The 19,809-nt window shown below is 49.5% G+C and overlaps 1 protein-coding gene across 1 annotated transcript in view; it reads left to right on the forward strand.

The window, feature by feature from the left end:
- Nucleotides 1-19,809, forward strand: part of CPAMD8 (C3 and PZP like alpha-2-macroglobulin domain containing 8) — a 100,280-nt gene that overhangs the window by 49,006 nt on the left and 31,465 nt on the right. Inside the window, exons 21-24 of the mRNA XM_070462298.1 lie at nt 7,037-7,190; nt 7,605-7,735; nt 13,075-13,126; nt 19,454-19,752. Of these exons, the coding sequence (XP_070318399.1) occupies nt 7,037-7,190; nt 7,605-7,735; nt 13,075-13,126; nt 19,454-19,752 (636 nt within the window). The remainder of the gene's footprint in view (nt 1-7,036; nt 7,191-7,604; nt 7,736-13,074; nt 13,127-19,453; nt 19,753-19,809) is intronic.

Raw genomic sequence — 19,809 nt, forward strand, 5'->3', positions numbered from 1 at the left:
TGACCAGGGGTAGAACCTGCGTCCCTTGCATTGCAACATGCCAGTGTGTATGTGTGCTCACTTATGGCTGATTCTATGGCTCCATGGCTCCCACCAGGCTTCTCTGTCCATGGAATTTTCCAGGCAAGAATACTGGAATGGGTTGCCATTTCCTACTCCAGGGGATTCCCCACCAAGGGACTGAACCTATGTCTCTGGCATCTCCTGCATTGGCAGGAGGATTCTTTCCCACCAGTGCCACCTGGAAATCAGGTGGATTCTTAAACACTGGACCACGAGGGAGGTCCCAATATCATTCTTTTTTTTTTTAAAGCTTCCCTTCTTCATCCCAATCATTAAAAAAAAAAAAAAAAAAAGTAAAAACCATTCTTAGCTCCCTGGCCTCACAGAAACAGGTGATGGATTGGATTTAGGTCAGGTTGTGGGCCTCCCAGGTGGGGCCAGTGGTAACGAACCCATCTGCCAGTGCCGAAGACATAACAGACATGGGTTCAATCCCTGGGTTGGGAAGATCCCTGGAGGAGGGCATGGCAACCCGCTCCAGTATTCTTGCCTGGAGAATCCCCATGGACAGAGGAGCCTGTAGGCTGCAGTCTATAGGGTCACAAAGAGTTGGACTTGACTGAAGCGACTTAGCATGCACACCTGTGCTGACCCCAGCACAGAAGTGAGGAATCCTGGTGGGCCCCAGAGCAGGCACTCTGAATCTCAATTTCTACTGAAAAAAACTGATTGACCTTGTCCACGTTATTCCACCTGTTGGTATGTCAGTTTCTACAAATGTCAAGCAGACAGGAGTCTTACGGGTGGTTAGAGGGGTAAATGGGTCAGTCCATAGAGCTGCTAAGAATGGTGGTTGTGGACGTTCCATGGACCTTGTTGGTGCTATTCCAACTCTTGGGGTCCTAGGGCCTGCAGGGTGTGTACAGTGGGAGGGGAGATGACTCCTTCTCAGAAGAGGTGGAAAGGCTACTATATTAGCTTCTTGTGGCCACTGTAACAAAGTAGCAGAAACTGGGCTGTTTAAAACACGGGAAATGTATTCTCTCACAGTTCTGGAGGCTGGAGTCCAAGGTCAAAGTATGGACAGGGCTGGCTTCCTCCAGAAGGAGGCTCTGAGAGATGGTCTGTCCCTGACCTCTCTCCTGGCTTCTGGGAGCTGCCCACAATCCGTGGCGTTCTCTTAGCTTGTGGCGGCCTTGTTCCAGTCTCCGCCTCAGTCTTCCCGTGGGCTTCTTCTCGCTGTGTATCTTTACATCATCCTCCTTCTCTGCACAGACTCTGTGTCCAAATTTCCTCCAAGAAGAGCCCCTGTCTTGTTGGATTAGAAAAAGTGAAAGTGTTAGTCACCCAGTTGTATCCAACTCTCTTTAACCCCCTGGACTGTAGCCTGCCAGCTTCCTCTGTCCATGGAATTCTTCAGGCAACAATACTGGAGTGGGTTGCCATTCCCTTCTCCAGGGGATCTTCCCAATCCAGGGATCGAACCTTGGTCTCCCACATTGCAGGCTTGATGCAATGACCTCCTTGGAACTTGATGACATTTGTTGAGACCATAGTTCCTAATGAGGTCACATTTACAGGTTCCAAGGTTAGTACTTCAACATACTTTAAAAAAAAATTTATTTATTTGGCTGTGCCAGGCCTTAGTTGCAATGTGAGGGATCTTTCTGTTGTGGCGTTTGCGTTCTTTGGGCTCCCCTGGTGGCTCAGTGATAAATAATCTGCCTGCCAATGCAGGAGACATCAGAGACTCGGGTTCTGTCCCTGGGTTGGGAAGATCCCCTGGAGGAGGAAATGTCAACCCACTCCAGAATTCTTACCTGAAGAATCCCATGGACAGGGAAGCCTGGAGGGCTACAGTCCATGGGGTGGCAAAGAATCAGATGTGACTGAGCGCACACACACATGTGGACTCTTTAGTTTTGGCATGCAGGATCTCTTAGTGCAGCATGTGGAAATCTAATTCCCTGACCAGGGATCGAACCCAGGCCCCCTGCATTGGGAGCAGAGTCTTAGCCACTTGACCACCAGGGAAGTGCCTGGACGTCAATATATCTTACTGGAGGGACACAATTCAACCCATAACCACTACTCCAAGGAGGTGGGCTTGGTGGTTTCAGACCCTGATGATGAGGAGAGATGGCAGACAATGTGGAGGGAGTCTTGAGGACCAGGATCGGGTGGAGGTGGGATAGGGAAGGAGCGTTTGAGGGCTGAGCCTCAGTGTGGCTGCAAGAGGGCAGGGGCACCTCCACCTCTGTAACCCTTCGTTTACCATCTCAGCCTGGACATCGGCTGGTGAGTGGAAGAGAGGGGAGGGTGCTCCCAGGGTTAGGGGCAACCCGCAGGGATGGGGATTGGGAGCTGAAGCTGCAGTTGGATGGACGAGTGAGTTGGGGGCAGGGCCCGGGGTCCAGCTGGGGAGCAAGCCTGCTCTCTGCAGGTCAGCATGGAGGTGGGGCTGTAGGTCTCAGCCTCACCCTAGACAGCCCAGGGAGGCAGCTGACCTCATGCTGGCTTTACCCATGTGAATGGGACCTCCCAAGGCTGCTGACACATTCCCCAACCAAGGGCAGAGATGTGAGTTGCAGCCCCAGGCCAAGGTCACCAGAAACCAAGAGATTTTATCCAACCACTACCCACTTTTCCTGAAAAACAAGGCTTTCTGGAGTGATTGGAATTTGCCACCTGAAAGGTGTCAAGACTGCTGGGGATGGAAGTCCTGAGTGGGAGGCTGGCAGAACTCCCATACCTCAGCTACAGTTTCAGCACATCCTTGCCTCACTGTCTCCAGAAGACCCTCTGGACTTCAGCTTGGTGTTTCCATTCACTAGGCTGCTTTGTCTCTGTTTCCTTATCTGGCTGTGAGAGATCTACTTGCCTGCTCCCCACCCCCAGTGCCCACACTGGCTGCTCTGGGGCAGGGGGGAGGGAGCAGGTTTCAGGCTCCTTTGTGAGTCTGATCATAGATGCTGTGTCAGAGCCATTTCTGAGCCTGGTCCAGAGTGGGGACAGCATTGTTCTGAGTCTCTGAGTCTTGGCTCAAAGGGTGACCTTGAACTTACATGAAATCCTTTATTCCTTTTTTCCTTTGTAAATGCTATACCTCCACTGAATAGTTAAATCAACCCAAGAACTTACTGCATGGAATGCCTTATAATAGCCTCGAGGCCAGTTAAGGACCCCTCCCATGCCCTCTGCCTGGCGTGGCCCAGTTTTGAGCCTGGTATTTGCATTTGGCTTTCTGATGCTTATTTGACTCTATGGAACAACCACACATCATGTACTGTCACATAGAAATTTCTCCTCTCTTGGGTCTTTAATGGAAAGAAAATTCCAAGTAGGAAAAAAACAGTCAGCACAGGTCTAGAATAGAAATGGAACACCCAGAGGCTACCAGAAAGGAATTCCCAGGTGTAAAATGTTAGTGATTCTAATTCATTCACTCAAAAGCAATCACCCAGGTCTCCGAGGTTTGTCAGGCTTTGTGCAGGAATCTGAAGACCCGAATGCCAGGACATGAGGTCTGCCTGAGCTCAACCTGGACTTCTGACACTGCTGACTCGGTTTTCCTGGGCACATGTCTCTGTGTCCGGCGCTGGGTGGATGGTTTTACCTGTGTTGTTATCCAGTGCACAAATGGGCTGAGAAAGGAGGAACTGTGACGGAATTGAAATGGTTTGATGTCATTGTGGGGACTCTGAGGAGCTTCAGTAACATAGCCCTTTATGTCTCAGTGCAGAAAGAATTCAGTGAGAGGTGAAGTGATGGATAAGAAGTGACTTATTGAAATAGGATGCTTGTGAGGCTTACAAGCAGGCAGACAAGAGAGTGCCATGCCCCAAGGACTTACTGGGCTCCAGTTTTATAATCAAAGGAAAAGTGGGGAAGGGGCAAAGAAGTCTTTGTCGTCCTTAAGTAAACGTCATGCTTCCATCATCAGCTCCTTCAGGCTGGGCAGGGGAGTTTTCTTGTCCCTACATGGTCGAGCTGGGTCCACAGCTTGTTGTTTTTTCATGTGGCGGAGAGCATGTCCTGACTTAGTGAGCTCACTGGGCAGGATGTGGGTTTCACGCCACATGTTTTATTCTTTGGGGGCGTGTCTTGAGCTTCTGTTGCCTGCTTTTGTGGCTAAGCAAGTCTGCTTGGTTTTGTGGTTAAGCAACCCTACTTTCTTAAGTAATTGTTAACTTACGTGGTCTCCCATATTTTTTCTGCTTACAGTCCCCTAGTGGGATTAACTATTTAATCACTTACTTTGTCCCTACTGGTATCATTCTCGTATGGGAAGCTCAGAGAAGCATTATGTTCAAGGTCCCCCAGGGACTGAGGGGCAGATCTGTGTTAGCATTAGGTGTCGGGAATTGCCCAGTGGTCCAGTGGTTAGGACTCTATGCTTCCACTGCAGGGGGCACAGGCTTGATCCCTGGTCCAGGAACTGAGATCTCTCAAGCCTATGCTGTGTGGTATAGCAAAAAAAAAAAAAAAAATCATATGCCTGCAGGGAATCAAGAAAACCCTGGGAAGGGTTGGCTTCTCTGAATGCAGAGAAGTCTTTGGGCAATGTTTAAGCTGGGCACTGGGCCTGGAAGGGCATCCCTGCGAGAGGGAACAGTATACGCAAGTGACAGGGGCAGAAGGCAGGTTGGTCTGTCCCAAGAGCTGCCTGTGACACAGTCCGGCTGGACTTTAGGCTCTGGTTGGGAAAGCAGGAAAGAAGGAGGAGGCCTGTGCGTTAGTCTGAGTGAGAACCACGGCAGCAGCAACCACGGCAGTGGCTGTGGGTGGCCCGGAGGGGGCCAAGGAAGACAGGTGAAGGGCTCAGGGCAATAAGCTGGGAGCAGGGCCCCCAGACCCAGACCTTTATCATTCATCTATTTTTTTTTTTTTGGCTGTGCCAAATCTTCATTGTTGTCTGCAGGCTTTCTCTCATTATGGCCAGTGGGAGCTACTCTCTAACTGCTGTGTGCAGGCTTCTCCCTGTGGCGGCCACTCCTATCGCAAAGCATAGGGTCTAGGTGAGTGGGTTCAGTAGTTGTGGTACAGAGGCTGAATGCCCAGCAGCATGTGGGGTCTTCCTGGACCAGGGATGGACCTGGTGTCCTTTGCGTTGCAAGGCAGATTCTTAACCGCTGGACCAACAGGGAAGCATTCATTCATCCTTTTTATGTAGTTTATCATTGGGAGGGGGCTTCGCACTGCTCAGTGGTAAAGAATCTGCCTGCTAAGGCAGGAGATGAGATGCAGGAGACGCAGTTCAACCCCTGTCTCGGGAAGAAGGACATGGCACCCCACTCCAATATTCTTGCCTGGAGACTCCCATGGACAGAGAAGCCTGGTGGGCTACAGTCCATGGGGTCTCAAAGATAGAGAGCTGGACATGACTGAGTGGCTGAGTACATGTGGTTGTGAGTGTAGGCTGGTTCCTAATCACAGGGTGGTCCCTGACGGAAGCTCTCTCCTGGACTGCAGGCAGGCCCCCAGGGACCCATTTCAGCTCTGATCATGCCCTGGTGGCTGGCTTGTTGGCTGGAAGAAGGCATCCTTGCTGGGCAACAGGTGTGTCTACGTGTTCAATTTTAGAAACAGGAGAGCCCCATGGACAGAGGACCCTGGTGGGTTACAGTCCATGGGGTCACAAAGAGTCGGACACGCCTGAGCAACTAACACACACACTTCCCATGTGCTGGTCTGGAGGTTCCAGGAAAACAGGCCAATCCCACCCCTCAGCCTGGACCGTTGGTTCCTCCCAGGACCCAGAAAATGGATCACATCAATACTTGATGCTTGAATTTCTTCTTTTCTCCCTGGAAGAACTTTCTGGAGAATGATGTCTTGAGGGGGATGGGGGAGTCCCCGAATGGACCAACCATTCTCACTCAGGTCCGGCTGGGGCTGCCCGTAGGCAGTATTCAAACACTCTCACACTTGCTGCTGTAAATCTTGCTTGTACACATTTGACTGTGTGTGTGACTTAGGTGCAGTGAGCCTCTAAGGCTCAGGCCTCACTCATGTGTCTTGCTCAGATCTGTCTCTTGAGTTCCTAGGAGGGCTCCTGAACCCACTGTGCATCTTCTGGTTGGACAAGTAGATGGGGAGCAAAGAGCATGTTGTAGATCGAGGGGTATAAACACATGTACACACAACATGCACATAGATACATGGTGTGCACACATGTGTGTAGATAGTTATGCTTGCACACATATGCAGAGACACTCGCCTTCACACAAGTGCACGCATGTCTCGCAGTGCCATGCCTACTCCACAGGTCGATGTGCACACAGACATGCATGCATGCGTGGCACACACATATACGCGCGCACGTGTGTACACCAAGCTCTGTTATAATGCAGTGGACCTCCGTGGTTGGAGAGAGGGTCAGAGGAAGTGCTTTGCGAGGCCTGCATGTGGAGTGGCTTCTCTTATCCCTTGGCTGGGGAGGATTTGAGGTAGATAAGCAGCCCTTGAATCGACCTTGGTCTCCAAGGGGAGCTGGACCAGGGAGGGTGTTGGGGATTGAGGGAAGCAGGGGGCTCCCAGCAGGACCATGTTGAGGAGTTGGTTCTTTTTTTTTAACATTTGTTTATTTTTGATTGTGCTGGGTCTTCATTGCTGCATGTGAGCTTTCTCTAGTTGGGAAGAGCAGGGGCTACTCTCTAGTTGCAGGATGTGGGCTTCTCATGGCGGTGGCCTCTGATTGCAGAGTACAGGCTCTAGAGCACGAAGGCATCAGTAGTTGCTGGAGGTGGGCCCAGTAACTGCAGTACGTGGGCTTAATTGCTCCGCGTCATGTGGGATCTTCCCAGACCAGGAATCCAACTGGTGTCCCTTGGATTGCAAGGCAGATTCTTAACCACTGGACCACCACGGAAGCCCGAGTAGTTGGTTCTGATAAGAAATACAAAGGGGGTTTCTCATGGGGAGCGTGGTTTGGGAAGAAGCCTTCCAGGGTGGACAGAGTGCAGTGGGCAGTGAGGCATACTGGGAGGGTGTGCAGATTCTGGGTACCATGGATGCTTGCCACCCTCTCCAGGTCTACATGAAGATATCAGTTCCCAAGGGCATCCAGTTTGTCGGACATCCTGGCAAACGCCATCTGACCAAGAAGACATGTGTGGCCTCTGGGGAGACAGAGCCCACCTGGGTGGTTCTGTCCTTTGGCGACCTGGGTCTCAGCAACATCACAGGTGAGGTTCACGTGCTTATTGGGACATCTCCCCTCTCCAGGACACCAAGGGATCCAGGTGCTGAATCCAGGCATGGGGGAGGGGTCAGTAGGGCAGAACATGAGGTTGAGGGACAAGAGAGCTGCTGGGGGAGCTACTGGGATCAGTCCAGAGGGAGTGATCAAGAGGTAGGGGCCCACATCTGGGGGAAGCCAGGCTCTTAGAGTGCCCCACCAGTGTAGCATACACATGCACTTAAACTTGCACACATATGCACTCATGCATATATATGCACTCACATATATGCAACATGCATCATGTGCACACATATGCATGCATGCATACCTGGGAAGCCTGGGACAAGAGTGGGGGACAGAAGAACACCGGATGGGGTCCTGTTTTGAGAACCAGCACCGAGTACTCAAATCTCCGCAGCCAAAGCTCTGGCTTACAGAGAAACAAGCTGCTGCCGGGATGGGAAGTCGGTCAGACCCCCAGAGGAGAATTACGCTGACAGAAGGGTCCCCATCGGAAGGGACCACATCCGGCGCAGTGTGATGGTCGAGGTAAGCCCATGTCCTTGCTCAAAGCACTTGGCCAGGGCCTGATTCGCTCCCCAGTGAGGTGGGGGCTGGGCTGTGTGGGCCTTCCCTGAGCCAGGGCCAGGGCCGCGCCCACCAGTCCTGCTCTGGGGCCTGGGGCTGAACGACCATGGCAGCCATCCCCTCTCCAAGCGGCAGAACAGGCTTTGGTGCAGGGATGTGGGCTCGCAAAGGCTGCAGGGAAGTGTCCTGACCCCCCGGGGTCGATTGCCTTGGAGGGCGGCATGCCTCTGTCTCCCCTCTCAGCTGTGCATCTGGGATCTGCCACTTGTGCTTGGGGCTCATTGAGTGCCTTCTGATTCCCAGTCTGCTGTGTAAGATTGGGTGCTCACACTCACCCCACAGCGTGGCGGAGGTTGGAGAATGCACACGGCATCTCACAATGCTGGGCTTGTGGGAACAACGATGCCCCATCTTTTCTGGGGCTGCTCGGATGCTTTAGAGCCCAGAGCTCTGGTCAGACTCCTGTTTACTGCTGCTTGGAGAGCACGGGCAGCCCCGCTGAAGGGCTGAAGCCCCGAGTGTTTGCCCCTCCCCAGCGGCCCAGCTGCAAACAGCTGCCCTCCCTCCCAGCTGCAGTCCTGGTGGAGCTGAGCGCAAATGGTTTCCATCAGCACCAGGAGTCACAGGCGAGCTGGGCGGAACTCCCGGAGGCGGACAGGTCATGGCTGCAGCTTTGCTGACATGACGTGATGGAGTCCTCAGGGACCAGTGTGTCATCGGGTGAGGCATACAGTCTCCGCGAGCCAGCAGGGGTGGGATGGCCTCGACAGGAAGTGCAGAAATCCCTGGTGCACACTCCTGAGCCACAGCCTGCCCTCCCTCCATCCGAGGAGGCAGCGAGCCGCCCCCAGGGCAGCCAGCCCGACCTGGAGGCCTGGAGCTCTTGTCCCTTTCCTCTGCAAGAGGAATTTCTAAGATGCACAGAGAAGGATTCTCCTGTTCCTCCCACTCGCACTGCTCAGCTGTTTCCAGTGTCTGCAGCATCCACTGGTCCAGCTATGTACACTCAGCTCTCGGAGACGGGAGATATGATGTAGGCATCAGAAGACCTGAAATGTCAGTGCAAAGACTGAAGCATGAACTGGAGAAATAGACTGATGAAGCAGGAAGTGCTGGGTGCGCGGCTTCTCCCATCTCGTCCCACCGTGGAACTCCGGGTGCATGGTTCACTCGCTCTGTTACACGATGGACCCTGACCAGACGTCACATGCCACCGACCAGGCTGGAGGCCGAATACAATAGAAAGGCCATTCCCGAGAGGCACGTGGTAGGGAGGAAGTGATGGCTGCACCATCACGGGTGCTGCGTCAAGTGGAAGAGGGGCCACTGCCATCCCGCCCGGCTCCCCAGCTGGCTCAGGGGATTACGACCTTTCGAACTTTTGCTGGAGAGCCTTCGATCACCGCACCATGTCTCAGTGGAGTTCACAGAATCGAAAAGAAGGCCGACATAATTCAGAGCCATGAGAGGAGCCTCGCGGGCGTCACAGGAGTGAAAGGGGGTCTACCCTTTTGGCCAGAGTTGGGCTCTGGAGAGACAGCCTTGAGTTCAAATGGGAACTGCTGGGCAGTTAAATGAGAGTGTGTGTGGAAGGCATCTCTTGGGTTCCTGGCCTGAGTGCTACAGAAATGGGAGCCGCTGTCATCCAGGCATTTATAATGGTCAACTGGGGGATCCTGGACACAAGCCAGGGATGCCTTTTCCATTTTAGGAAATGTCCATCAGCTGATGAATGAATAAACATGGTGCAAGGGGATACAGTTTCCCAATACCATGGAATATTACTCAGTCATGAAAAGGAACGAAGCAGTGATTTGTGCTCCAGTGTAGATGAACCTTGAAAACATTATGCTGACTGAAAGAAGCCAGACACAAAAGATTGCATAGTGTATGATCCCATACATATGAAATGTCCAGAATAGATAAATCCCTAGAACAGATAAGAATGAAGCACTATTATATGCTATAAGGTTGCAGAAAAGTCCTGCCAGAGATAATAATAGTGACATTTCTCAGGGACCTTGTTTTGGAACCTGACTGGGAGCTGGCTCAAGCACAGAGGCAACGGAGATTGGAACCCAGGATCAACTAAAAGCCAGGGCAGTGTGAAGGCAAGAGGCTGGCACCAGAGTCCCCTCTGAGTTGAGCTGGAAGAAGACATAGGGCTGAGTGGCCAGGAGCAGCCCCACTGGCTATTTCAAAGGCTATGCTGGGGTGGGGGGGTGTCCAGGAGACCCTGGATGGTCAGAGGCCATGCTCAGCAGATGCTCAGCACCAGAGGAAGGGTTCAGAGGCTGTCTTGGGATCTGCGTGTTCTGAACATTGAGTGTAAATGCAGTCATACACTCTGAGGGCTTTCCTCTCTGGCTTCTTTCACTTAGCATGATGTTTTTGAGGTCTGCTTACATTGTGGTGGTAGTTTAGTCGCTCAGTCGTGTCTGACTCTTGCAACCCCACAGACTGTAGCCCACCAGGCTCCTCTGTCCCATGGGATTTCCCAGGGAAGCATCCTGGAGTGGGTTGCCACTTCCTCCTCCAGGGGATCTTCCCACGTCTCCTGCATTGCAGGTAGTCTCCTGCATTGCAGGTGGATACTGCTGAGCCACCAGGGAAGCCCCATCTATAGTCTGCTGTTTTTCATATTCGTGTTAGCCCTACTGACTACGCTCTTTCCCCACATATAAGTCCTATATTGTAGCGTGTATCAGTGCCTCGTCCCTTTTCATGGTTGTATAATGTTCCACTGTATCTGTTCACCCATCAATAGACATCTGAGTTATGAATCATTTTTATGACTGTATAGCTATCATGGGTTTACAATGGCCAGGCCCTGTCCATTGACAGCCTCTTTTCCAGCAAGAGACTGAGCTGATAGACTGGTAAGGGGGTTGCTGAGGCCCAAGCAGACCCTTGGGGGCTCCCCTTGGAGCCTGTGGCTGAGCAGGTGGCCTGCAGACTCCATGTCCGCTGTGCTGGGCGTGAGATGACAGTCCAGCTGGTGACAGCTCAGTGTCATCCACAAGGGTGTGCTTGGCCTCCTGGTGCCAACCATGGGCCCTTTTGCTGAAGATTTGTCAACTAGTTGCTCAGCGGGGACCTCTGGTTGTGGCTTGTGTGGGTGAGGCGGGTTGATAGCAGGAAGTGGACGTGATCCAGACAGGTGCCTCCTGGACTCATCAGTACAGACCCTGGATGGATGATGGCCATCTCCGCAGCATCTGCAGAGGCCTGGGGGCAGGGGGTGGAGGGAGGGCAATGAGAAGATCTAACAAGAACTGACTGTTCAGTAGCACCGAGAAGACGCCAGCCCTGTCTGAAGTACACCTAACCCTCACATCGGGGTCAATGCCGTCATCACCTCCATCTTTAGTTCAGCTCAGTTCAGTCGCTCAGTCATGTCCGACTCTTTGCGACACCATGGACTGCAGCACTCCAGGCTTCCCTCTCCATCACCAACTCCCGGAGTTTACTCAAACTCATGTCCACTGAGTCGGTGATGCCATCCAACCATCTCATCCTCTGTCGTCCCCTTCTCTTCCTGCCCTCAATTTTTCCCAGCATCAGGGTCTTTTCCAATGAGTCAGTTCTTCACATCTGGTGGCCAAAAGTATTGGAGTTTCAGCTTCAGCATCAATCCTTCCAATGATGGCAAGTAGAGGCCCAGAGAGGTTAAGTGAGTGGCCCTGGGTTACCCAGCAAGCAGTGGGTGTATTAGGGTTCTCTGGAGAAACAGAGCCGATCAGACATAAATCTCTCTCTAGAAAGAGATTTATTATAAGCAACTGGCTTACACCATCATGTGTGCTCAGTCGCTCAGTTGTGTCCTACATTTTGCGACCCCATGGACTGCAGCCCACCAGGCTTCTCTGTCCATGGGATTCTCCAGGCAACAATACTGGAGTGGGTTGCCATGTCCTCCTCCAGGGGATCTTCCTGACCCAGGGATGGAACCCGTGTCTCTTACATCTTGTGCATTGTCAGGCGGGTTCTTTACCACCAGCACCACTTGCGAAGCTTACACGGTCATGGAGCCTGAGAAATCAATCATGGAAGCTGAGAAATCCACAGTCTGTAATTTTGAAGGCCTGCAAACAAGGAACGTCAAGGGCAGAGAAGATTGATGCCCCAACTCAAAAACTGTCTGGCAGAGAGAGAATTCATCCCTCTTCCACCTTTTGTTGTATTTGGGCCCTCAGTGGAGTGTTTGGGGGTTACCCATACTGGGGAGGGCCATTTGCATCACAGTCCATCCATTCAAATGCTGGCTCCTTCAAGAGATGCCTTCACAGGCACACCCAGAGGTAACATTTGATCAGATGCCTGGAGTTGACCCATCACAGGTGGGAGAAATTGGGACCCCAGGAGGCTGTCTGGCTGCAGTGGTCAAAGTTTAACCCTTTAAGGTCTAACCTCAAGTGTCTCCAGGTCACCAATTTGCTGACACTGCTAAAGGAGACCTGGAAAAGTTAGAATCCCACTGGTCAGATGAAACCCCACAAGGTGTATCCCTTTAAATCTCGAGTGCTCCCCTTTTTAAAAAAAAAAATTATTTATTTTTGGCTGTGCTGGGTCTTTGTTGCTGCGCGAGGGCTTTCTCTAGTCGCAGTGGTCGGGCTTCTCATTCGGTAGCTTCTCTTGTCGCCGTGTGTGGGCCCCAGATTGCTGGCTCAGGAGTTGTGGTGCATGGCTTAGCCTGTGTGATCTTCCCAGATCAGAGATCGAACCTGTGTCTCCTGCATTGGCAGGCGGATTCTCAACCACTGGACCATGAGCGAGGTTCTCAAGTGCTCCCTGTGAAGAGAACAAGCAACTGCCTACTGGGTGGTGTCGTGGAGGGGGTGGGAGCAGGACCGTGAGGGGCAGGAGGCAGAGGGGGCACTGGATGGTGGGACAGAGACCCCCGCCCTTGGCAGACCTGGGTGCCCCGTTCTCAATGCTCTTGGAGGTCAGATGGGGCCGTGGATCCTGGCAGCCTTCGAGTCATTGTGTTCTTTACCCAGAGGGAGAAGCCGGGCTGGGATCTGGGTGGAAGAAGTGGTCAGGAGGGTGGGGTAGGGGTGTGAGAAGCCTGCTAACTCTAGGCGTGGTTGGTGAGTTTGACTAGAGCCCAGGGAAAGGGCAGTGAGCCTCAGTTTCCCCAGTTGGACACAGGAGGTAGAAGGCCGGGTCCATCTCCATGCACTTGTGGCATCGTCCTGCGGGGTCCAGACTCAGCAGTTCCGAGTCTGCGGCCGTGGGACAGCGGCCCGTGCAGCGACTGCCTCCACTGGTGCTCACGTCTCCCCGTTTCTCTGTTTCAGCCTGAAGGAGCCCCCCGATCGTACACCTACAGCGCTTTCTTCTGTCCCAATGGTGAGTCCCCCATGCCCACCCTGCCGAAGACTCGCACCTACACTGTTGCAGCTTCGTTGCTGCCGAGTGGACACCTGTCCTGCCTCGGGGCTGGGGACACCACAGCAAAGCCACGGAAATGTCCCACCTAGAGACAGATGTAAGCCAGAGTGAGGACTGGGCTTCTGCCAGGCAGGCAGTAAGCATGTCATGATGGTTGACTGCAGGTGCCAACGAGAAGAGAGATTGCCGTCAGGGGAAGGGCCTGTGGAACTTGGAGCCCTGAGTGAGGAGCTGACGGTCTGGGGAAGGGAGGTCTAGAGCCACATCATGGGAAAGCTGGGAGGGCGACCCAGAACCCAGGGGTAGCAGAGGAGGATGGGGGAAATTAAGACAAGTTCCAGGAAGTGTGAGATCTGGGGTCTACCCTGATCCCCTGAAATTGACATTAGGCCTGCCCATGATCTGGAAGTGGGTACGGAATGCTCAGGGAGTGGAGTGGCCAGAGAAAGACACTTCCACACCTCTGACGTGGGGTCACGTCAGTGCTGGGAGGAAGGTGAGCCTGAGCTGCCTATGGGAGGGTCTGACCCCACCCCATCAAGCCCCTCCTCAAAGAGCCCTCCAGTTGGGAGCTGGGCTGGGCCTGGCACTGGATGCTTATCTGGCAGGTTTTGCCAAGAGGCAGAGCAGAGGCTCTGAGATGGAATCTCCAGGTGACGCCAACCCCTGGGCGAACTACCTCCCTGTTGCCACACTCTGGACCCAGGCTTTCTTTTGACATCCCCTCTCCCCTTTTTTCAGCAAATAGCAAGACATCACATATATACTCAAATGATTTTGTAAATAATTGTATGTCTTTATTTTGGGGGACGTCCTTGTGGCTCAGCTGGTAAAGAATCCACCTGCAGTGTGGGAGACCTGGGTTCGATCCCTGGGTTGGGAAGATCCCCCGGAGAAGGGAAAGGCTACCCACTGCAGTATTCTGGCCTGGAGAATTCCACAGACTCTACAGTCCATGGGGTTGCAAAGAGTTGGACACGACTGAGTGGCTTTCACTTTATTTTTAGCTGTGCCGAGTCTCCATTGCTGAGTGGGCTTTTCTCTGGTTGTGGCGAGCAGGGGAACTCTCTAGTGATGTGCGGGCTTTTCATGGCGGTGGCCGCTCCTGTTGCGGAGCACAGGCTCTGGAGTGTGGGAGCTTTAGTAGCTGCGGCTCACGGGCTCTAGAGCAGGGCTCAGTAGCTGTGGTGAAAAGTTGCTGCCGTGAGCGACGCCGGATCCTTGGCCTTCCGAGGGAGAGGAATTTGATCCAGGGCCAGTGTCGAGGGTTGATTGCTCAGAGCTTTTGTGTAATAAAGTTTTATTAAAGTGTAAACGAGATAGAGAAAGCTCCTGACACAGACATCAGAAGGGGGCAGAAAGAGTGCTCCCTTGCTAGTTTATAGCAAGAAGTTATATACCTATTCGAAAGAATAGGTGTTATTAAAGAAAGGAAATGTCTCAAAACTCAGTTGCACTAGGCCCCTCACCCACAACATGAGTTTTGAGATAACATTGGCACAAGGTGAATCATCCCGGGCCATAAAACAATTGACATGAATCTTGAAGAAAGGCAGGTTTCCAAGCAAATACATAGTTTCATTAACATAGCTTAAGAGAACATTTCCATGAGTAAAACATACTGGTTTGTTGAGCCATTATTGGTTCTGAGTCTTAGGCAGAACCAACTTGAAGAAAGGCAGAGTCTAAGGTAAGTACATAGTTCATTAACGCAACTTAAGAAAAACATTTCCGTAAGAAAAACGCATTGGTTAGCTCAAGGTTTGAGGAAAGTTAAGTTCAGGTGGATCCAAGTGTCATCCTGGCAACACAGACTTTTATTTTTTTATTTTTATTTTTTTTTAGTTTTTTTTTTTCCATTTATTAGTTGGAGGCTAATTACTTTACATCATTACAGTAGTTTTTGTCATACATTGAAATGAATTAGCCATGGATTTACATGTATTCCCCATCCCTATCCCCCCTCCCACCTCCCTCTCCACCCGATCCCTCTGGGTCTTCCCAGTGCACCAGGCCTGAGCACTTGTCTCATGCACCCAACCTGGGCTGGTGATCTGTTTCACCCTAGATAATATACATGTTTCAATGCTGTTCTCTTGAAACATCCCACCCTCGCCTTCTCCCAGAGTCCACAAGTCTGTTCTATACATCTGAGTCTTTTTTTCTGTTTTGCATATAGGGTTATCGTTACCATCTTTCTAAATTCCATAGGTGGGAAAGCAAATTAGTACAGCCACTATGGAAAACAGTGTGGAGAATTCTTAAAAAGCTGGAAATAGAACTGCCATATGACCCAGCAATCCCACTTCTGGGCATACACACCAAGGAAACCAGATCTGAAAGAGACACGTGCACCCCAATGTTCATCGCAGCACTGTTTATAATAGCCAGGACATGGAAGCAACCTAGATGCTCATCAGCAGATGAATGGATGAGGAAGCTGTGGTACATATACACCATGGAATATTACTCAGCCATTAAAAAGAATTCATTTGAATCAGTTCTAATGAGATGGATGAAACTGGAGCCCATTATACAGAGCGAAGTAAGCCAGAAAGATAAAGACCATTACAGCATACTAACACAGACTTTTAAAAGAAACCTCCTTTTAATTTTGCATAGAGAAGGAAAAAAACTCTGACACTTGTAGTTTGCTTCTTCCTGCCACTTAAGAGAGAGAGAAAAAAACGTCTGACACTTGCTACCTATTTCCTCCTCTCGGGTACCCCTAGCCTTCCTGCCTGTTACCCTCTCAGTGACGCACAGGCTTAGTTGCTCCATGGCGTGTGGGATCTCCCTGGATCAGGGATCACACCCATGTCTCCTGCGTTGGCAGGTGAGCCACTCATTACCACTGAGCCACCAGGGACGCCCTTAGAGAAATGCAAATTGAAACGCAGTAAGTTATCAGTGCACACCTGTCAGAATGAGTAAAATAAAAAGTAGTGGCAACATGAAAAGGTGGCCGGGATGTGGACAAGTTGGATCTTTTATACATTGCTGGTGGGAATGTAAAGTGGTACAGCCACTGTGGTTTCTTAGGACAGTTTGATGACTTAAAAAAACAACATACTGTCGGCATACTCACTAGCAATTATACTCTTAGGCATTTCTTCAGAGAAACGAAGACTTACATTCATACAAAAACCTGTATACAAATGTTCGTGTCAGCTGGTAGCTCAGACGGTAAAGATTCCACCTGCAGTGCAGCAGACCTGGGTTTGATCCTTGGGTTGGGAAGAACCCCTGGAGGAGGGCATGGCAACCCACTCCAGTATTCTTGCCTGGAGAATCCTATGGGCAGAGAAATCTGGAGGGCTACAGTCCATAGGTTGCAAAGAGTTGGAGACGACTGAAGCAGCTTAGCAGGCACACACGCAGAGTCATGTATGAATCTATAATTATCTCAGTAAGTTTTAAATTAAAAATATTTTTAAAAGCCAGTGCATGAGGACTTCCCTGGCAGTCTAGTGATTAGGACAGACTTTGCCTTCCAGTGCAGGCGGTGCAGGTTCAATGCCTGGTCAGAGAGCTAAGGTCCCACATGCCTTGCAGACAAGAAACCAGAACTTACAATGGTAGCAATACTGTAACAAATTCAATAAAGACTTTTTAAAATGGTACCAATAATAAATCTTAAAAAATTCATGTGCACAAATACTGTATGATTCCACCTATATGATCCCCCTAGAGTAGTGAAGACCCTAGAGACAGAGAGCAGGGTAGTGGTTTTCAGGAGCTGGGGGAGAGGGCAATGGAGGTTTATTGTTTTTTTTGTTGGTGGTGGTTTTTTAAAATTTATTGTTTAATGGATACAGAGCTTTAGTTTTACAAGAGGAAAAGAGTTCTTGGGGTGGATGCTGGTGATGTTTAAACAATGTGAATGTATTTAATGCCACTGACCTGTACACTTAAAAATGGTTTAAGATGGCAAATTTTGCATTATGTGTGTTTTATCACAATTTTTAAAATTGGGAAAGGAAAAAGCAATACCTATGTACTAGAGAAAATTTATAAAAATAGAAATACAGACACTGTCTCCTCTAGTTCACATACAAAGACATTTTGTTGTATTCACTTTCCTAGGATTGATTATTGTTTGTTTTAGCATAGTTGTGACTCATGAGGCATATAGTTTTATGTCTTGCCTTTTTCACTTAATATATCCTCAGCACTTTTCCTTGTTATTGTATTGTTTATAAACTCCTTATAAACAGCACTTCAAAACAGCTTTATTATGGTCCATTAAATGACTGCCCCATAATTTGATCATTATGGAACATTTTGAAACATTACTGGACATTTGCATATCGTTTGTATTTTTTATATTATAATCCACACTAAGCTGAATATATTTGTATTCAAAGTAAGATCAGTAACATTTTTAACATGTTTATTGAGGTATAATTGACATACAATAAATTAGACATATTTTAAGTGTAGTTTGATCAATGTTGAGAAACATCTGTGAAGCCATCACCGCAATTAAGATAATGAAGATTTTCATTAACCCTAAAGTCATGCCCCTTTGAAATTCCTCATTCCTCTCCACTCTGGTCTCTAGAAAACCACTGGTCTGCTTTCTGTCTCTATAGATTACTTTGTACTTTTTAGAATTTTATGTAAGTGGAATCATACAGAATTTTCGTTCTCCTTTTTGTCTGGCTTCTTTTACTCAACAAAAGAATTTTGAGATTTGACCATGTTGTGTCTATCAGTAATTCAGTCATTTTAAGTCTCAGTAGGATTCCATTGGATGTATGTATAACACTTTGTTTATCTACTCACCTGTTGAAGGATATTTGAGTTATTTCCGGTTTGGGACTATTTCACATGAGCTACTATGAAAATTTGTGCCGAAGTCTTTGTATGGGTAATGTATTTTCCTTTCTCTTGAGTCGATACCTAGGAGTGGAATAGCTAATGCATATAGTAGGTATGTTTTTAACTTTTTAAGACGCTGTCAAACTATTTCCCAAAATGATAGTACTATTTTGCGTTCCCACAGGCACTGGATAAGCCAGTTCTGCCCCATTCTAACTGACACTTAGTATCGTCTGTTTAATTTTAGTCATTCTAATAGGTGTCTAGTGGTATCTCACTATGATTTTAATTTGCATTTCCATCATAACTCATGATATTAAGCACCTTTTCATATGCTTATTTGCTATCAGTATTTTTTGCGGGGGTGAAGTGTCTGATCAGATCTTTTAGCTTTTTAAAAGTTGAATTGTTTATTTGTATTTGGTTTTTGAGAGTATTTAAAAATGTATTCTGGGTCCAAGTCCTTTATCAGATGAATGCTTTGCAAAAATATTTCTGCCAGTCTATACCTTGTCTTTTCATTATCTTAATAGTGTCTTTTAAAGAGCAGAAGTTTTTCATTTTAGTGATGCTTATCACTTTTTCCTTTTACGGATTATTTTTGCTTGTTGTATCTAAGAAATCTTTGCTCAATCCTACATTTTCTTCCCAAAGTTTTATAGTTTTAGGCTTTACATTTGTAAAATAATCCATTTCAAGTTAACTCTTGGAGCCCATGCAAGGTATGGATCAGAGTTCCTTTTTCTTCACCTGGAGACTTCATTGTTCTAACATCATTTGTTGAGGACTTTTGCTGTTGAATTGCTTTTGCACATTTGTTGAAAATCAGTTGTTTATACATGTTTATACATGTATGGGTCCATTTCTGGACTCCCTCTTCTGTTCCCCTGAGCATTTGTCAGTATTGACACCGATGCTGCACTTTTGTGATTGCCATAGCTTTGGAGTAAGTAAGTCTCATTGTTAGATGGTGTGAGTCCTTCTTGTTTATCAAAGTTATTTTGACTTTTCTGGATCCTTTGAGTTTCCACATAAATTCTGAAATCAGCTTTGCAATTTCTTCAAAAGACCCTGCTGGGATTTTGATTGGGATTACATCGAATCTATAGATCAGTTTGGGGGGTTAATTAGCATCTTCACAATATTATCTTCTGACCCACAAACACAGTCTAGCTCTCCGTTGATTTGCATCTTTTAGTTTCAGCAGCATTTTGCAGTTCCCAGCGTATGGGTCTTACCCATCTTTTGTAGGATTTATCTCTGTGAGTGTTTCATCTTTTGTGTTCTATTGACAAAGAGGTCATCAAACCAGCTCCATTCCACCGTGCTTCCTGCAGCTTCGTGGGGAGCCACACTGAGACTGGTTCCCTGAGGTCCCGATGCTCAGCTCTGGGCATGGCCAGGGGGAGGAAGGATGCTTCTGGTGCCCCCTGAACACCTCATCTCCTTCCCTCTATCCAGAGAGAGTCCACATCTCCACGCCCAACAAGTACGAGTTCCAGTATGTGCAGCGGCCACTGCGCCTCACCCGTTTCGACGTGGCCGTGCGGGCCCACAACGATGCCCGCGTGGCCTTGTCCCCAGGGCCCCAGGACACAGCGGGCATGATCGAGATTGTTCTCGGAGGGCACCAGAACACCAGGTCCTGGATCTCCACCAGCAAGATGGGTGAGCCGGTGGCCAGCACACCCACGGCCAAGATTCTCTCCTGGGATGAATTCAGAACATTCTGGATCAGCTGGCACAGCGGGCTCATCCAGGCATGACTGGGTTTGCCTGGGGCGGGCATGGGAACCATCTGGTCCTCTGACACTTGT

This window comes from Odocoileus virginianus, chromosome 3 (genome assembly GCF_023699985.2).
Source record: "Odocoileus virginianus isolate 20LAN1187 ecotype Illinois chromosome 3, Ovbor_1.2, whole genome shotgun sequence".
Lineage (NCBI taxonomy): Eukaryota > Metazoa > Chordata > Mammalia > Artiodactyla > Cervidae > Odocoileus > Odocoileus virginianus.